A 21,157-nucleotide genomic window follows, 5' to 3' on the forward strand; every position below is an offset into this window, starting at 1 on the left:
CGCAGACGGAGAAGGTTTGAAAAGGTGTAACTATCTCCGCAGCTGAGGTCCTTCCTGTGTAAACATTAATGGTGGTGGGTGGTGGGTGGAGGGTGGTGTGAGTGTGTGTGTGTGTGAGGGGTGGGTGGTGGGGTGGGATGTTTGGGGTGTGTGTGTGGGCGTGTGTGGTGTTAAAGAGAGAGAGGAAAGAAAGAAAGCATTTTGTCACTAATTACAGGTACGAAAATTATCAGGTAAAATAGTCTTCTTTTAGCAGTAGACTGATTAATAATTGCTGGGAGATGTGTGGTGGAGACGTCTCCCCCTTGGAGTGAGAAAAAGGAGGAGAGATGAGAGAGAGAGAGAAAGAGAGATAGAAGTGGGAGGAGAGAGAGATGGAAGAAGGAGGGAAGAGAGTATGAGAGAAGGAAGGATAAGATAAGGGAGAGAGAAGAGGAGGGAAGGAAGGAAGAAAGTGAAAGAAGGGAGAGAGATAGGTAAGGGGAGAGGAGAGAAATGGTATGTTTGGTGGTATCTCTCTCTCTCTCTCATCAATTATCTATTTCCTACCCAGTTTTTCTTTTCTTTTCCCCATCTCCTTCCCCACTCTTCACTTCCCTCCCATCACCCCCTCCTACAATCCCACCACCACCTCGTCCCCCATCTTGTTAAATATACAATCAATGTAATTTTTCTATATACTTTTTTCTTATATAAATCTCTATATTGCTTTACTGCCCATGTTATATTTGTTTTATATATATATTTTTGCCTTGAATTATTATATATAAATCCAGGTTATATTTTATTCTATATAAATAATATGTATTATGTAGATTTATATATCTGTCTATATTTAGGTATAATTTATATATTTCTCAATGTTTTATTTTCATCACAGTAATAATGGACGTCACTTCAGTATATATATATATATATATTTTGTGTGTATTATATTTATATATAGAATGTGTTTATATAGGTGATTGTTATAGGTCATATATGAATTATTATCACTGGGAGTCCATATAAAAACTATATCAGCCGTGTTGTTAAAAGGATGTATGTTATATGACCCCCTCCTACCCCTACACCTCTTCACCCCTCCTCACCCCACACCCCTTCACCCCTCCTACCCCCACACCCCTTCACCCCCACCTCCTACCACAGATGAACACACGTATGTGCTCAGGTCAGGTCAAGTTAGATTAGGTCAAAGTTAACCTAAACTAATCTAAACTAACCTAATCTAACCATTATTCTATTGACATGTGGTTAAGTAGGTTAGGTTAGATTTCATATGGATTTGGGTAACCTAACCTAACCTAACCTTAGTATGGGTCAGCACCAACAAGAGATATCCTTTTAATAATGCGGCTTCACCAGGCTGTGGGCGGATACCACAACAACACCAGCTGAGATACCAAACAGGTGGTGACTGGTGGAGGTATTCCGGTGAGACAGATGGTGCTAATGTGACTAGCTGTGACTTATGTAACAGATGGTGCCACTGTGACCAGCTGTGACTCCGTGGAATATTTACCTCACCAGTCACCACCTGAGCGGATGGCAATGTACAGACATATACCAAACTCGAGTGTACATCGTGTTTAAGCCATTATTGGTGATTGTACACAGGACTACACCAGTACCAAGTGTATTTCATGTACACTCTCATCTAACATACGATAACGCACAGAAATACACAACCAGAGTGTACTGTACGTGCACCAGTAGTAGTGTACACGCATATACTGTACATGGGGCAGTCTGGTACCCTGATGCACACCCACGTAACAGATATAGTGCATAAGACGTGTACTATTATACCAAACAATGGCTTTATTTACTGGCCACCTACGATGACATCTCCTCTCTTAAGGGACATTTCTCACATTATTTTTTCTTGCTAAGCAACACCTCGACTTGTCCCTTATCTCATGCTTAAGCGGTCGTTGAGAGATATTACTCCGATGATTACCGCTCAAGCGACAGTAGAGGCACACTCGGGTGATTGCTTGAGGTGGTGAAGTGGTGTGAAAATGGCTCTCTGTGCTTTAGAATGGCATTAAAAGGCATAATGCTTCTCACTCTTAGCTAAAAGGCTTTGACCACTATCTGGGTAGTTAATGTTGCGGGTTATTAGAGTGGTGTTACAATCCTTCACTACTGCTGTGTTGAGGTGAGAGTAGTGGTCGAGAGTTACCTGGAGTTAACCACTAAGACTTAACCCAAAAACAAAAAACAAAAAAAGACTCAAATTCATTATAAAGAGACAAAAGACTCCAGAGTTCTCTTATATCATCTCTTGCTGTCTGTCTCTCTATCTCTCTATCACTGCTATGCATCTTAATATTTATCTCTTATACTTGTTTTATTTCCTCAGTAACTTCAAATTCTCTCTACTTCAAACTTCTGCCAAAAAGGGTTTTGGGTACTTTAGTAGACACTGTAAATGGGTATAAGACTCACTCACACCTTCAGTTGACCCCGAGAAGAATGTTGTTATTGTTGATTACGTCATAGAAGGTATATATACGTCACAGAAGGTATATATACGTCATAGAAGGTATATATACGTCATAAACGGTATATATACGTCATAAACGATATATATACGTCATAAACGGTATATATACGTCATAAAAGGTATATATACGTCATAAACGGTATATATACGTCATAAACAATATATATACGTCATAAACGGTATATATACGTCATAAACGGTATATATACTTCATAAACGGTATATATGCGTCATAGAAGCCATATATTCATCACAGAAGGCATATATACGTCACAGAATGTATATACAGACGGTTTTATCCCATTTATGGTGTCTAAACATTGTTCTTGGTTGTATATACAGTGACGGATATTGTGTCGGTCGCTGCTGTGTATACACCATAAGCTAAAACACTCCTCTGTACAGTAAACAAAGACAACCACCTTTAATTAGACTCTACTAGATCATGTTTTTAGATGCACCAAAAAAGAGAATTCGGTATTAGTTTTATATTTGTTTCTTCTCTGCACTATTTTCTTGTACATGAGCACCTGTGGTTATAAGATTGTTCCAAAATAGCACACCTGGTTATGGTACTATGTAGACACTCAGCAGACAGCGGCAGACAACCAACCAACCAATCAATCAACCAACCACATCACCACCAACCACCACTATTACCACCACCCACTAAGCTGTTTACTGCATTGTGTATGTTCTATGTGGTGACTCTCAACACTTAGAGAAAGCAACCACACCTATTATATTAGCCTTGGCTAGTGTGTGTGTCTATGTCTGTGTCTGTGTGTGTGTGTGTCTTGTCTCAGCCATATGTCTACTGCACACTGTTGATGAGTCACCACCTGTCTGGGAGCTGAGAGGGAAGCACCAATGTAGGTTTGTTTACCTGGTGAGTGAACCGAGAGGAGAATAGACATACCTCTCACACATCCTCTCATCCCTCCCTCTCTCTCTTTATTTAGCCAGAAAGGCACCAAAGTTCTAAAAGGAGAGGGAACTCACACTCATACACTCAGAACTTCCCTCTCTAGCTCCCGCTCACTCGTGTGTGTGTGTGACCCCTTCTAAGGTCAATTAAAAGCTCAGAAAAACAAACAAAAAATCAACTAATCATGGCCATATGGGGAAACACACACACACACACACACACACACACAAACACAAAACATACACATACCCTCTGCACTTACCAGCAAAACAAACTCCTCCCCCCCCCACAAATACTGTCTAGCAGCACATACACTCTCTAGATATCTGCACTGTGCTTCTTGCGGTCATAAACACCTACTACCGCCACAGTATCAAGTCACATGTTGTAGAGACGAGAAGTGCCTGACAGGTGCCACTAGCAACACCCCCCCACCACTCCCCCACCCCCTGACCCTCTGGCACTCTCTGGCACTTGACCCCTCACAGTCCCCAAGGGAGGTCGCTATACCGTCTTGCCTCTCCTTCTGTGGTATTGAACTTTAAACTCCCTGACGTTACCCACCGCCACTCTGGTCTGTCTCTGGTCTGTGGTCATGGGTATCGTGTCTGTCTGTATGTGCACATGTGTGGGTGTGCATGTGTGTGTGTGTGTGGATGTGTGTGTGTGTGTGTGTATGTCTGTCATGTTTGAAAGTCACATGTATATAAATAAACAGCTGATGTGTGAGGTATGTTAGTCAGGTATGATGGATGAGTCATATGTGTAAATATACAGACCACATGTGTAAGTATACAGGCCATATGTGTAAGTATACAGTCCACATGTGTAAGTATACAGACCACATGTGTAAGTATACAGTCCACATGTGTAAGTATACAGGCCACATGTGTAAGTATACAGTCCCACATGTAGAGTATACAGTCCACATGTGTAAATACAGTCACATGTGTAAATATACAGACCACATGTGTAAGTATACAATCCACATGTGTAAGTATACAGTCCACATGTGTAGGTATACAGGCCACATGAGTAAGTATACAGTCCACATGTGTAAGTATACAGTCCACACATGTAAGTATACAGGTTACATATGTAAGTATACAGATCACATGTGAGTATACAAACCACATGTGTAAGTATACAGACCATATGTGTGAAATGAGGCATGTGTAGTATATAGACCACATATGTAAGTATACAGGTTGCATATGTAAGTATACAGATCACATGTGTGAGTATACAAACCACATGTGTAAGTATACAGGCCACATGTGTGAGTTTCTAGGCCACATGTGCAAGTATACAGGCCACATGTGTAAGTATACAGGCTATATATGTAAGAATACAGATCACATGTGTGAGTATACAAACCACATGTGTAAGTATACAGACCATATGTGTAAGTATACAGGCCACATGTGTAAGTATACAGACCACATGTGTGAGTATACAAACCACATATGTAAGTATACAAACCACATGTGTAAGTATACAGACCATATGTGTAAGTATACAGGCCACATGTGTAAGGTAATCAACCTTAGTGATCTAGGTGTAGTGCAGGTGTGTAAGACAGGTGTGTAAGCCAGGAATTTTGAACAGGTGTGTGAGTAAGCTGTGTGAGAGTGCGGTGTGCGAGTAGTGGGTATGAGAGTGACAAGTGTGAGAGGTGTGACGGGTGTGAGAGGTGTGAGAGGTGTGAGGGGTGTGAGAAGTGTGAGAGGTGTGAGGAGTGTGAGAGGTGTGAGGGGTGAGAGAGGTGTGAGGGGTGTGAAGGTGTGAGAGGTGTGAGGGGGTGTGAAAGTGTGAGAGGTGTGGGGGTGTGGAGGTGTGAGAGGTGTGAGGTGTGAAAGCTGTGAGAGGTGTGAGAGGTGTGAGAAATGTGAGATGTGTGAGGGGGTGTGAGAGGGTGTGAGAGAGGGTGTGAGGGGTGTGAGGAGGTGTGAGGTGTGAGGGTGTGAGAGGTGTGAGAGGTGTGAGGTGTGAAAGCTGCAGGGTGTGAGGGTGTGAGAAATGTGAGAGGTGTGGGGGTGTGGGGTGTGGGGTGTGTGAGAGGTGTGAGAGGTGTGAGAGGTGTGAGGGGTGTGAGAGGTGTGGGGGTGTGAGAGGTGTGGGGGTGTGAGGGGTGTGAGGTGTGAGGGTGTGAGGGGTGTGAGGAGGTGTGAGGGGTGTGGGGTGTGGCTGTGAGAGGTGTGAGAGGTGTGAGAAATGTGAGGGGGTGTGAGGGGTGTGAGAGGTGTGAGGAGGTGTGAGGGGTGTGAGAGGTGTGAGGGTGTGAGGGGTGTGAGAGGGTGTGAGAGGTGTGAGGGGTGTGAGAAGGTGTGAGGGTGTGAGAGGTGTGAGAGATGTGAGGTGTGTGAGAGTGTGAGAGGTGTGAGGTGTGTGAGGAGGTGTGAGGGTGTGAGAGGAGGTGTGAGGGTGTGAGAGGTGTGAGAGGTGTGAGGGGGTGTGAAGCTGTGAGAGGTGTGAGAGGTGTGAGAGGTGTGAGGGGTGTGGGGAGGTGTGAGGTGTGTGGGGGAGGGTGTGTGGGGGTGTGAGGGTGTGTGGGGGTGTGGGGGTGTGGGGGTGTGTGGGGGTGTGGGGTGTGTGAGGGTGTGAGGGGTGTGAGGAGGGTGTGAGGGTGTGTGGAGAGGTGTGAGAGGTGTGGGGTGTGAGGGTGAGGTGTGAGGGTGTGTGAGGGGTGTGAGGTGTGGGGAGGTGTGAGAGGTGTGAGAGGTGTGAGAGGTGTGAGGTGTGTGAGAGGTGTGAGGGGTGTGAGGGTGGGGGGGGGTGAGGGTGTGAGGTGTGTGAGGGGTGTGAGAGGTGTTAGGGGTGTGAGAGGTGTGAGGGTGTGTGAGGGTGTGAGAGGTGTGAGGGTGTGTGAAGGTGTGGGGGTGTGGGGTGTGTGGGGTGTGAGAGGTGTGAGGGGTGTGAGGAGGTGTGGGGGGTGTGGAGGTGTGGGGTGTGTGTGAGGGGTGTGGGAGTGTGGGGTGTGGGGAAGGTGTGAGGGGTGTGAGAGGTGTGAGGGGTGTGAGAGGTGTGGGGTGTGTGGGAAGGTGTGAGGGTATGTGAGAGGTGTGGTGTGTGGGGAAGGTGTGGGGGTGTGAGAGGTGTGAGGGGAGTGTGAAGGTGTGTGAGGGTGTGTGAGGGTGTGAGAGGTGTGAGGTGTGTGAGAGGTGTGAGGGTGTGAAGGTGTGAGGGTGTGAGGGGTGTGAGAGTGTGTGTGAGAGTGTGAGAGGTGTGAGGTGTGTGAGAGGTGTGAAGATTCAGATTCAGATTTGCCCCAGGGAGCTAGTTTATTGAGCACCCCCATCCTGTGCAGGTGAAGCGCAAGCGTTTACAGCGTAACAGGGAAATATGAAAAGTTCATACTTGCCTTTATATCATACATTAAGGGCGTAAAGCCTGAAGGGTCATAGGTTCTGTCAAGTTACATAAAGTGAGAGGAATGATGTAGTGTGTGTGGGGAAAGTTCAGGTACATTTTATCTGTTTATGGCAAGAGTGGCAGGTCCCTAATAATGTCTAATGCCAGGCATGTCACTAGGAGGAGGGATATCTGGTCTGGGAGATGTGAGAGGTGTGAGGGGTGTGAGGGGTGTGAGGGGTGTGAGGAGGTGTGTGAGAGGTGTGAAGGAGGTGTAGGGGGTGTAGGGGATGTGAGGTGTGAGGGGCGTGGGGGTGTGAGGGTGTGAGGTGTGAGGTGTGGGAGGTTGAGGGGTGTGAGAGGTGTGGGGGTGTGAGGTGTGAGGGCGTGGCGGGGTGGGTGGGGCAGCAGCACACCTCCACGGCCTCTAATCTAGCTTATCGCACTCTTTATGTTGTTTATATTTCTTCTATCTTTTCTTTTCTCTGGTTCCTTACAGATACGTTACCTGCCTCTGCACCACCTCCTTCCCCAGGCCAGGGCGGTGCGGGGGGTGTGTGGGAGCTCATTCTCCCCCACCCTCCACGCGCGGCGCCCCACACTGCGCCCTCTGCCCCCACCACCGCCACACCCACTTACCCTGGGCAGTCACTCCCGTGCCCCCGCATGCCACCCTCATCACGGCAGAGCCCCTGCCCGCCTACTCGGCGCAAACGCACAATGTCCTCACCGTAGACCGTCACACCACCCCACGGACCGGCGGTAACTCTCATGGGTCATTTGCAGTCAGCGTTATACCCTACGATAATTCATCCCTCTACGCCGTCGACACCCAAATACAAAACCCCTTGATGGAGGCCGGCCAGGGAGGAGGCCGTCGGCAGAACGCGTCCCGAGCAGCTAACGTCTTGGGTAGTGACCGACGCTACCCCACCGGCTTCCACACAAGTACGTACTACCTGCTGCTGCTGCTGCTTCTTCCCTTCACTCACCTGCTGTGCCACCTTCCTCACCTCGCCTCCCACCTCCGCCTCCTCGCCTCACCTCACCTCACCTCGCCTCACCCACTATTCCTTCTTGTACACACCTGTAAGTGTTCTGTGTGGTCAGTGTGTGTGTGTACCACCACTACCACTACCCCTCCTACCAGTCCTAGCACCTCACCTACTATCACCACCACTACCAGCGATTTTAACCACTATCACCAGCAGTACCATAAGCACCACCGCTGTTGCCTCTCCTACCACTATACCACCAACCAGCTACCATCACTACCACTACCACCAGCACCGCCACAACCAGCACAACATCGCCTATATTGCACCACCGTCACTACACCACCTGATGCTACCACCATCACCTGAACCCACCACCACCATGTCTATCACCACCATTACTTTCACGCCCACCACCACCGGCACGCCCACCACCACCGACACGCCCACCACCACCATTCCTTCGCCCACCACCACCTGCATGCCTATCACCACCATGCTTTCACGCCCACCACCACCTGCACGCCCACCATCACCACCTGCACGCCCATCACCCACCTGCACGCCCAACATCACCACCTGCGCCTACCATCACCATCCATGCCCTTCCACCATCCGTATGCCCCTACCACCATCACCACCCACACACACACCATCACCACCCGTACGCCCACCATCACCCCCACCGCCCATCACCACCACCTGCACCCCCACCATCTCCACCATCACCATTACCACCACAACTACACCACCATTACCACACTACACCACCACTATCACCTATGTTTCACCATACACGTCACCCACCACCACTTCACCATCATCACCACCACCATCACCACCTGCGTCAACCACCATCTCAATCACCACAAAAAATTCTACACCACCACCACCACCACCACCACCACCACCCACCTACCACTACCACCACCACCACCACCACCACCACAGTTCCCCGCATCGCTCGCAGCAAATTTCACAACTTCACTAAAACATTTGAGAAGGACCTCATTACCCCCGGAAGGCCCGAAGGCTCTGTCAAAGTTGGTTCCTCTGTCTCTTAAGTCAGCCAAGTTGTTGTTGTTGTTATATCGAGCAACCTTCTTCATAACAACCATTACAACTCCCTCAGGGGTTGTTGATATGTTTGTGAGACTTGTGATGCTCCTGGCAAATTCAAATACTTTTTTTTTTATTAAATGTGGTTAAAAAAATGGTGGTGAATTTGTCGATGTGGCGGTGTAAGTCTCTTAGTGACCCTACCCATTCACTGCCACCCATTCACCGCCACCCATTCACCGCCAGCCACCTACTACCACCCACCTATTGTCACCCACCCACTGCCACCCATTCACTGCCACCCATACTCTGCCACCTATCCACAGCCACCCACCTACTGCCACCCACCTATTGTCACCCACCCATTGCCACCCATTCACTACCACCCACCTATTGTCACCTATCCACCAGCCACCCACCTACAGCCACCACCTACTGCCACCCATCCCACAGCCACCCATCCAGCCACCCACCCTGCCACCCACCTATGTCACCCACCCATTGCCACCATTCACTGCCACCCACCTATTGTCACTATCCACCCAGCCATCCACACTATACCCACCCACTGCCCACCCACCCTGCCACCACCCTGCCCACCCACCCACTGCCACCCACCACTTCACAGGTTAAGTCTACACTACTTCACTCTCCTTACCTCTCCCTCTCTCTCCCTCACTCTCCTTCATTCCTTCTCCCTCATTCCCCTTCACTCTCCCTTCATCCCCCTCACTCTTCCTTCATCCCCCCTCACCTCCTCCACTTTCCTCCCTCCCCCTAACCTCTCCCCTCCTCTTATCAAACTACCATTATCCATCACTTGATTACCATGACTGACTGCATATTCTACCATGGTCCACCAAACATGATCTACTATAATCCACCATGATCTATAATCCACCATGATCTACCACTACCATTAACCAAACGCCACCATGATACACCACCACCACCACCATAAACCAACACTACCATACTCCACTACCAATCACCACCATGATCCTCTACCACCGATCTCACCCATGATCCTCTCCATGATCCTCACCGATCCCTCCTGATCCCTACCCCATGTCCTATACCACCTCCTCCAGTCTCACCACCATGTCCTCTCTGTCCTCCACCATGATCTCTACATGATCTCACCTCTCCACATGACCTCTACTGATCCCTCCATGATCCCTTGTTGTTGTTTGTTTGTTTGTTTTGTTTGTTGTTGTTTTGTTTGTTGATTCATCACCACCTGATTCTACCACCATGATCCACCATGTTTCACCACCATAGCTGCACCATAGGTGTTATGGTAGTTTGACAATGAGTAGCTGCCTGGTAGTGTAGCTGACCTAGCTGCTTGACCTGTGTGTGGCTTTCCTCTCTTCCTTCCTTCCTTCCTTCCTTCCTTCCTTCCTTCCTTCCTTCTTTTTTTTTTTTTCCTTCCTTCCTTCCTTCCTCCTTCCTTCCTTCCTTCCTTCCTTCCTTCCTTCCTTCCTTCCTTCCTTCCTTCCTCCTTTTCCTCCCTTCCTTCCTTCCTTCCTTCCTTCCTTCCTTCCTTCCTCCTTCCTTCCTTCCTTTCTTTCTTCCTTTCCCATCCATCCTTCCTTCCCTCCCTCCACACTATCTCACTCTCTGTTTATCTTTCTCTCTCACCACCTTCCTCCCCCTTATTGCCTCCCTCCCTCACTGTCTCTCTCCCCTCACTCTCTGCCTATCTCCTCCCTCCCTCTCTCATCTCTCCGTCCGTCCATCCCTCCGTCTCTCATTCCTCCCTTCTACGGTATTCTCTACCTTTTCCCTACTCTTCCCCCCGTCCTTATTCTTCCTCTCTCTCTCTCTCTCTCTCTCTCTCTCTCTCTCTCTCTCTCTCTCTCTCTCTCTCTCTCTCTCTCTCTCTCTCTCTCTCTCTCTCTCTCTCTCTCTCTCTCTCTCTCTCTTCCCAGTCAAGGTCTACTTGGCTTCATCCTGCTTCTCCCCTCCTCCCTTCCCCTCAGACCCCCTCCTCTCCCTCCCCTCCCCTCCCCTTCCTCTCCCCACCCCTCCCCTTTCTCTCCTCCCCTCCCTTCTGCTTCAGAATACTGCTTCCCTTCTCCTCCCCTTTCCTCCCCGGCGCTTCTCCTCCCCTTCCTCCATCCCATCTCCTCCCCTCCCTTCCCTTCTCCAAGAGCATCAAAACAGACCGCCGCCATCTTGGCTCCCCCAGCAAAACAAATCACCGCCATCTTGATTTTCCCATCAAAACAAACAAACCGCCATATTGGACCCCATTAAAAACAAACAAATCGACATCTTGGTTTCCCTTCCACACCGCCGCCATCTTGGTAACCCCTCCCTCCCTCCCCTCCCCTCCCTTTTCCCTCTCTCTCTCAATAATGTTCCAATAATGTTTCACTCATAATAACCTTGAGTCTGGGGAAGCTGTGGTCGTATACTCACGTAGGTAAGTTAAAAAAGAATAAATCCTCTTGAAAAGTTTTTTAACCCATTAGAACAAAACCTTTCCACTTCCTAATAAAAAAAAGTAAAGATTAAATGGCAAGTTTGTGTGTTGTTGTATATTTTGGCTTTTTGTATTAACACCCCCATCCCCCTACCCCTCCCCCTGACCCCCCTCCTCCCTCCCCTACCAGCGTCACCACCTGTTGTCTCTCTAAAGAAAAAAACTGATTCCTTATTTTATTTCTTGTCTTATTGAACTTAAACAAACCTCTTCTGTACGTATCACTTGCTGTTTATATATATATATATATATATATATATATATATATATATATATATATATATATATATATATATATATATATATAATTGACTGAGTATATATAGAGTAGTTTACACCTCCCTACTAAACCTGCTCGACATTTGTGTGTTTATGAAATGATTAAAAAGGAGAAGAAAAAAAATATATATATATTAAAAAGTCGTATTCCTCTGGTCTGTTTTGCTGCACCTGATCTGACCTGTTGATTGACCTGATCACCAAAATTGACCTCTATGTCAATTAGGTTATTATTGCCTCGTTAAACATCAAAGTAATGGTTGTTATAGTGTTTTCTTCGCTAACCAATCATCAGAGGTCTTGTGAATTAGCTAGGATTAGTTACATGCTGGTAATTATATATATTGAGACAGATGGGAAGAGATAGATAAGGTGTGTTAGCTAATTACCAAGGTGTGTTAGTTAATTACCAAGGTGTGTTAGTTAATTACCAAGGTGTGTTAGCTAATTACCAAGGTGTGTTAGCTAATTACCAAGGTGTGTTAGTTAATTACCAAGGTGTGTTAGCTAATTACCAAGGTGTGTTAGCTAATTACCAAGGTGTGTTAGTTAATTACCAAGGTGTGTTAGTTAATTACCAAGGTGTGTTAGTTAATTACCAAGGTGTGTTAGTTAATTACCAAGGTGTGTTAGCTAATTACCAAGGTGTGTTAGTTAATTACCAAGGTGTGTTAGTTAATTATCAAGGTGTGCATTACCAGTCTAAAGGTCACTATCAGGTCAGATCAGATCAGTAAAGGTCACAGAGAAACCCGTTTATGTGACACGCCCCCCCCTCACCCCCCTGACCTCCCCACACAAGCAGCGGAGGCAGTTTTTATGTTCGTGTTATTTGACTGATATAATATTAACATCTAATTTGTCTGTCTGTCTGTTTGTTTGTTTGTTTTTAATTCTTTTATTATGTTTGTGTGTGTGTGTGTGTGTGTTTATCTGTAATTCTCTCTCCTTCTGCCTCTATTTCCGTCATTCTATAGAAAAACTCTTTTTGGTAACATCTTGTTTCGTCTGCTTCTCGGCTCTGGGTTTTAATTTATCACGATCTCTCTCTTCCCCTGCGTTTTATTTTTAAGTAAATTTCTCTAAACTTCCCTCCCCCCCAAAAAAGCTCTTCTTTTTTTATATACCTTCCCTTCCATAAAATAAAAAAAGAAAGGAAAATTAAAGAGAAATTGTGTTTTTAATTACTCTTCATGTTACAGGTTACAGGTCACCCCTCCCCCACCCACCCACAGAAATAAACAGACCTGTGATAAATATTTACAATTACTTCAGAGGTGTTTTGTTGTTTCGAACTTTTACTTACAAAATAAATAAACTTGATAATTGTTCTAATTAAGCTCTCATTTAAGTCTAACACTGTCTACGATTGATATAGACGGTCTATGACTGTCTTAAGACTGCCCTAGACTTTCTAAGACTGACCCGGGCTGTCTGAGACTCTCCTAGATTGTCTACTCACTCTCCTCATCGTGGCATAATTTACCTATATTAAATATCAAGCATAGTACGACCATCTTTCACAGTACGACCATCTCTCATAGTACGACCATCTCTCATATACACCATCTCTCATAGTACGACCATCTCTCATATACACCATCTCTCATAGTACGACCATCTCTCATAGTACGACCATCTCTCATAATACGACCATCTCTCATAGTACGACCATCTCTCGTACGACCATCTCTCATATACGACCATCTCTCATAATACGACCATCTCTCATAGTACGACCATATCATCTCATAATACGACCACAGTACGACCATCTCATAATACGACCATACACGATCATATGACCATCTTCACAGTACGACCATCTCTCATAGTACGACCATCTCTCATATACACCATCTCTCATAGTACGACCATCTCTCATATACACCATCTCTCATAGTACGACCATCTCTCATAGTATGACCATTTTCGCATCTTCATCATCATCATCATCATCATCGTCATCATTATATTATCATGAATCTCACGTATAATGGGAAAAAAAAGTATTGTTTGTACGTGGGACAGCAGCTCTGTATCTGACTGACTTATAACACACACACACACACACACACACACACACACACACACACACACGTTAAATCATAAGACCAACCTATTGTTAATGTGTAATCATAAATGGCGTACAATTATCTTTAAAATATATCAGTCTACCATACCGTTTTATTTTATTTCCGTCACAGAAAATAAATATTTCATGGGGTAACTTTGTCTGTCTAAATTAAATATATTCTCCATTCAATAACTTATAAGCGACTTCGTATTTTGAACTTGATATTTTATTTGCAGGTTTCTGATAATAATGATCTTAGTTACTGCCATAAAGATGTGTTATGCTGTGTTACCATGAAACTGTGTTGTGCTGTGTCGTGCTGTGTTGTGCTGTGTTGTGCTGCTGTGGTCTGAGGGCTAAGCGTTTTATATTTCGTAATTCGGTTGGTCAAAAAATCGAAAAATATCTTAGGTTTTTTTCGAGTCTTTAGTGAAATATACAGAGAGGGAAACATTATCTGGGTAATTATTATTTCTGAAAATTATTTTCTCTGTGTACTGTATATGAAAGGAAATTATGTATACGTGTATAAATTGTATGAATGTGTATAAGTGAATCAATGTATTACCGAAGGTGTTGTGTTGTAGTGTTTCTGGGTCATCTTGTTGTTGTGTTGTAGTGTTTCTGGGTCATCTTGTTGTTGTGTTGTAGCAAATAGACCATAAATAGACAATAGATCTAGCCAGTGTTCAATTAGTCAACCTAAACATCAATTGAAACTCTTATAATATATTCACTAATCACATCATTCATCCATCACTACATATAAATATAACATTATAAATTTTATTCTCTTCTAAAACAACAAAAAGATCATAATCGTTCGGCTCTTAAATGAATACAAATGTTTGAGTCAGTTCCAGTTAATATTCACTTACTGCTTCGGAACTAACTGATTCGCTCCAGTGTTCACAGCTCAGAGTTTTGAATCATTGCAGAGATAGATTATTAATTCATTATTTATTTGTCTATTAATCTATTCTGTTCTATTATATCTCTATCCGTCTATATTTTAAGGATATATATATATTAAATTTAGTCTATCAGTCTTTTTTTTATTATGAGTTTTTAATCAACTCACTAGTATAGGTATAGTAAATTCAGTCAATCTATATATTTATCTATTTTTTTATATTATTTCTTTTATTCTTAATGGTAAAATATCCTAAAGGAATATAAATTGAAAGTAGATGAAAGCCAAAAGAATGATTCCACGTCGCTATTCTACTGGTGGAGCGAAACAGTAAGTGAATCGCTTTGTGTTCACACCTCAACCAGCTGATCCGTTTTCACAACGTCGTTCCTCCTCTTTTTCTTTGTGGGGCATGACTGAGCTATACCACAGTCACCGAGTGGTCATAGACTGGCTTGGTAACTGGCTAGAGATTGGTATAGTAACTGGAGATAGATTGGAATGTAACTGGTTAGAGATTGGATAGTAACTACCCACATCAGACATTCCCCAAAGTAGCTTTAAGAATAGGATTGGGCCTCAATGGAACTGAGCTCATTTGAATTAGCCCCCAATCTTAATGGTTAGGTTAGGTTAGTTAGAGTAGGTCCCAGACGCCTGACGTTCCATTGGGGTGAGTGGGGATTCAATACGCTGTAGACTCATTAATCTGTACACAAGGAGGAAGTGAGGTAGAGCGTTGTATCCACTCAGCCGCTGCACACTCTTCAGAAACATGTACAGAGAAAGATCAATCAATTGGTATGTTCAGATCACTTCACCAAGACGTCCCCACCCCTCACCTACGCCAGTGACTGAAGACATTTGGAACAGGGGGATTTGAACTGGTAGGGAGGTCCACACAGTGCTACTAGACCGAGGAGTGAGTGAGCTTCGATAGACGGAGGTTCTTCAGAAAGGAGTTTTTAATTGAAATGTGATGGGCCTTCCTAGATGCCCTCGTGTGAACTATCTACAGGGCGGGTGAGGGATTAATCTTACTAATATGTTATGCTTTAAGTTGTGTCTTAAGGTTAGTTAATGAGTGATCAATCGTGTTCGTCGTGACCTTCTGGATTACTGTGTGGCGTGGCGGAGGATAATCAGTAATGTTGACACTTTTATCGTCTGTGTGTGTCTCTGTATGTTATGTACACCTGACATGAAGGTAAGCTCGTGAAGGCCTCAACGTGACCTCAACACGTTCATGACAAGACATCACCTGATCGATCCCCAGGACGAGTTATGAGTTTAGTGACCTTGACCTGGTTCACGAGGTCATGTGAGGGTCAATTGAGGGTCATGTAGTTCCGCACGCGTGTGTGTGTGTGTGTGTGTGTGGTTGGGGGTATTTGTTTCCGTGTATGAAGGAGTTACAACAAACACACACACGCACACACACACACACACACACACACACGCACACACACACACACACGCACACACACGCACACACACACACGCACACACGCCCACAAAGATACCCTGGAAATGTGAAAATTGGATTCCTAAGAAATTGCCAGTTTAGTGTTGATAAATTGTATGCTTGATAGTGTCTCATAAACGAGTAGGTGAAGATGTAAGACTGTCCCTGTCTCTTGACTTACTATAACACACTAAACCTACGACCAAAAGTAGTAGTAGTAGTAGTAGTAGTAGTAGTAGTAGTGTTATTATTATTATTATTATTATTATTATTATTACTATTATTGCTGGTGTTGTTGTTGTTGTTGTTGCTGTTGTTTTTTTGTAAAAGCAAGTTATACGAATTATCACACACACACACACACACACACACACACACACACAGCCGATTCAACTAATTTACATTACTTAATAAATATCAAGTTTAGGCTGTAATAGAACTTAAAATTTCATTCAGATTTTTGGGCCGATTTTTCCCACTCTTAGAATGACTGATTGGTAAAGAGGAAGATCTGATTGGTAAATAGAACAGTGTGATTGGTAGAAAATATGACTAGTCATTGTCTTTTTTATTATAGCTGTAGGTTAAATGGACCCCAGTTCTAATGGGCCCCAGTTTAACCTAACCATCAGAACTGGGGCCCGCTAAGACAGATGCCTGTTTGACTGCCAGATGTACGACAGTTTCTCTACTCCCTGCCAGATGTACGAAAATCAGACCAGGTTTGGACCAATTAGGAATGAGAACCATTGGACGTGGCAGTTATCGTACCGGACGTCCAATCTCAGCGAAGTCTCCCCATCCAAAAGTCGTACTGGTCTCTGATTGGTCATTGCTATCATACTGGTCTCTGATTAGTCATTATCCCTACAATGACTTAAAACTTAAAATGTTTCTTTTATCATTATTACAAAAGTCTTCATCGTTAATTATCATCATCATTATAATCATTATCATTATAATCATTGCTATCACCATCACTATCATTGACAGTCGTCAGTAGTAATATTCATCACCATCATCACTATGACGCCACTACATTGTCTATCTATCATTATCACCATTGTCACCATATCATTGACAGCCGTCAGTCAGTAGTACCATATTCATCACCATCATCACCATGACAGCCGTCAGTAGCAACACTTCACCATCACCACCATCATCACCATAACAGCCGTCAGCAGTCATCACCACCATCATCACTATGACCGCCGTCAGTAACAACCCTTCATTGTCACCATCACCACCATCATCACCATGACAGCCGTCAGTAGCAACACTTCACCATCACCACCATCATCACCATAACAGCCGTAGCAACACTTCACCATCACCACCATCATCACTATGACCGCCGTCAGTAACAACCCTTCATTGTCACCATCACCACCATCATCACCATAACAGCCGTCAGTAGCAACACTCTTCACTGTCACCATCAGAAGCAGAAGGCAGCTCATCTTCAGCAGTCATGTCAACAGCAGCAGAAGTAGCAGTAGCGACAGCAGGAGTGGCAGGAGGAGGAGGAGGTGGTGTTGCTTCAGGACCCAGCAGGGCAGGTAGGGCGAGTCAGTGACAGGCGTCACTCAGTCACTGCAGAGCTTCACCACCACCACCACCACCACCACCTTTGCATAACCTCTCACCACAACAAATCTATATTGTCTAAATTTTTTACTTTTTTTAATTTGATTTCTATTTTGTTATCACTGCACCTGGTCGTACGCTGGCCTCCTATAACATAGGGGCGGTCACTTGTTTGTTTACGAGGGACGAGACATACTCCTCACCCTCAAGCATGGTTCATAATGACATATTTTTGGCTTGTTTTGATGATTTTTTTGTATTAGGTAAAGTAGTTTTTTTTGTGATAATCTGCATAATTGAGTGAGATGGTATATAATAATTATGTAAATGTGTTTTGTGAGTCAGATGGTTTAGTTTTTTCTTGGTGATGAGGGATTAGACGGGATATTTTACCGTCCATACTGTCCCCTTGTCCTGCCCACAGCGTAATGACCTTGCAGTAATCAACCAACCAATTAATGGATGGTTGTTCTTGTTGTTGTAGGACCAACCAATCAACCAGCCCCAAAACCAACCAATCAATCAATCAATCAATCAACCACTACCTCTCCCTACCTTGCTAGCTGGGTACCTGTCACACACCCCAACTGCTGCTGCTACCACCACAACTACCGGTCATATTGCCGCTTTTACGTTGGTTCATTGTTGGGACGACCCCTCCTACCACAACTACCACCACACTTAATAAAACCTGCTACTGTCAGGTCACCAACCATCCTCTACACCACCACCACAATCTCCTGACCTGACCTTGGCCCCCTCACCCCCGCTACCTGCAGGTCACACGGCGTCACCATCTGACCCAGTCCCGGTGCTACACTCCACCTGCCAGACGGCGCTCACTGGCTGTACCACGGAGCCCACCTGCAGAAGGCTACTCGACCCCGTGTTGGCCATGTGTGACAACGATTGCAACAGGGAGGCGTGTATGAGCAACTTGCAAACCTTCTACAGGAATGTCGAGTCTAAGTGGGCGCTGGAGGTGGCCTTCTGTCTCTGCAAGTGAGTTATTTTCTCCGTATGTGTGTGTGTGTGTGTGTGTGTGTGTGTAGAATCATGTCTAGTTTTCGTGCCACTGTGTTTGTTTGTGTTTACACTAGTATGTATGGACCAAACAGAATTCTATGTGTATATGCATATTCAGTCAACCCAACTCTGTACCTCAGATAAATCAACCCAACCCAACCCAACCTAACCTAACCTAACCAAACCCAACCCAACCATAACCAAACCCAACCATAACCTTAACCAAACCCAACCATAACCATAACCTAACCACACATTATTACCCACAGGAAGAGCAGCAAAACAGCCAACGAATGCTTGACGGCGCAGGAAAAGCTCCACCCTTCTTGTGCCAGGAAGCCCGCTGGTCCGGTACCTATGTTGTGTAACAGACTGGCCGCCGCCTGTAAGGAGGACAACGGCTGTAGGTAAGTGAGGAGGAAGACAGGTCAACATCTGTAGGTATTAAGTGAGGAAGAAGAAAACAAAAAGTCCCTCACTTTTTTAGATAGACAAATTGACAGAAAAATAAATAAATCGATAGATAGATAAATATTTAATTTTCATTTATCAAAATTGACTTCCCCTGAATCCCTTTAATGTAACATCCTGAGAGTGAGACAAACGCGTGTGTAGGGCGACCAGTGCAGTCCATCTCTCACCAACTAACACTGTCTATTATGACACAAGAACAGCGAGAGCTACAGTATTCCATCTTGGTGTGTATATTCTTCATAATGATCCCCAGAAGTGATTGGTTTGGGGGGTCAACAGGTAAAAGGTCATGATCACTACTGGGTCATCATCATAACTAGTGAATGGTAAGAGCTACAGTATTCAATCTTGGTGTGTATAGTCACTATAATGACCTCAATAGCTGGTGTATGTTCTTTGGTGTCAGGAGGTCAAAGGTCAAGGTCACAACACTATATATCGTGAGTTGCCATCTTCCTTGACTGGAAAATTGTTTGTATACTCTTACATATTTTCTCCAAAGTTGGGAAAGGATTTATGTTGTACCGCATTTGTTAATACTTCCCCAAACCTTTTATAGATTTAAAAAAGTTTGTTGATCTGGTATTTATATATTTATTTATTTTATTCATTACACTGAAACCTCCATAAAACGGACTTTAATCTCTTGTTCGTTAGAAGGAGGATTCATACCTCACCACTTCACCAGCCTGTCACCATCACCACCTCACCATCACTACCTCACCATTGTCACTATCCCTTACCATCACTGTCACCATCACCACACCTCCCTCCTACAGACACCGCCTCGAGTTCTACGAGCAGGCGTGCGCAGTAGACAGTGACACGCGGCGCTGCGCAGGCTCTACCGCTGAGTGTCGCCGCGCAGTACTGGGCATCCTGGGCACACAGCTGCGCAACCTGTGCACCTGCGCCACCTCCGACCCCCGGGAGGCTTACGTCTGCATGGACTGGCAGCGTATCTTGTGGTTCAACCCTTGTGTAGGTCAGTACCCCGCCACACCTGTGTCAGTCAGCGTCTTACTGGCTCCTTGAGATACATCTTGCTGGTATTGGTGACTCCTTCAGTGTGGCTGGTGGCGGTGTGTTGTAGAGAAGGAGGAGGAGGGTTGGTGATGGTGTAGGAAGAGGAGGAGGAGGAAGAAGGTTGGTAGTGGTATAGGAAGAGGAGGAGGAGGAGGAAGGTTGGTAGTGGTGTAGGAAGAGGAGGAGGAAGGTTGGTAGTGGTGTAGGAAGTAGGGTAGGGAGGAGGAGGAAGGTTGGTAGTGGTGTAGGAAGAGGAGGAGGAAGGTTTGGTAGTGGTGTAGGAAGAGGAGGAGGAGGAGGAAGGTTGGTAGTGGTGTAGGAGGAAGGGGTTGGTCTTAATGGAAGGTAATTAACTTGTTCTCGCTCACGGCTGTTCCTCCTCAGAGTAGTTTACAAAAGTTTTACCCAGACCGACAGAGAGGAACACACACACGGGGAGAGGAGTCCTGTTTGTTTACTTCAGTTGTGGTCTTTCTGCTTCAGGTGGATCAGATGGAACCCAACCTAATCATTATCTGGACCCTAGAGCTAATAGGCCCCAACCAGTAGGATAGGAGTGTTAGATGCTACTACCTTTTGACCCCATTAGGACTAGGGCCTACTTTGATGATAAGATTAGGGCCTGTTAGGACTTGGGGCACATTGAACCAACGACACAGACCGCCCCCCCTCCCTCTCCACAGCTACCCAACAATCCACGTAACTTGAGCGTGAGACTCACCCCCCCCCTCGCCTCCCCACCTCCTCCTACCCCCTCTTGCAGACGTCGCAGCTGGGGGACGTGGAGGCAGCCCCTTGTCGTCCATAACAGATGAAGCTGAGTATCACCATGTCAGTTAACCCGGCAGCTGGGGTGACAGTCGTGAGCGAGACGGGAAAGGTTGCTAATAGACGGTGTACCTTGATTGCTAAATGGAAGTGTTGATGTGTCAGGGTCGGGGGGTGGGGTTGATGTGTCAGGGTCCGGGGGGTGG

The 21,157-nt window shown here is 45.4% G+C and overlaps 1 protein-coding gene across 1 annotated transcript in view; it reads left to right on the forward strand.

Moving 5' to 3' along the window:
• Positions 1-21,157, forward strand: part of LOC121855113 — a 74,571-nt gene that overhangs the window by 31,289 nt on the left and 22,125 nt on the right. Inside the window, 6 exon segments of the mRNA XM_042349973.1 lie at positions 2,366-2,438; positions 7,288-7,736; positions 17,513-17,629; positions 18,437-18,659; positions 18,953-19,090; positions 19,937-20,142. Of these exon segments, the coding sequence (XP_042205907.1) occupies positions 2,366-2,438; positions 7,288-7,736; positions 17,513-17,629; positions 18,437-18,659; positions 18,953-19,090; positions 19,937-20,142 (1,206 nt within the window).

The sequence above is a fragment of the Homarus americanus genome, unplaced genomic scaffold, assembly GCF_018991925.1.
Source record: "Homarus americanus isolate GMGI-L3 unplaced genomic scaffold, GMGI_Hamer_2.0 scaffold29465, whole genome shotgun sequence".
NCBI lineage: Eukaryota > Metazoa > Arthropoda > Malacostraca > Decapoda > Nephropidae > Homarus > Homarus americanus.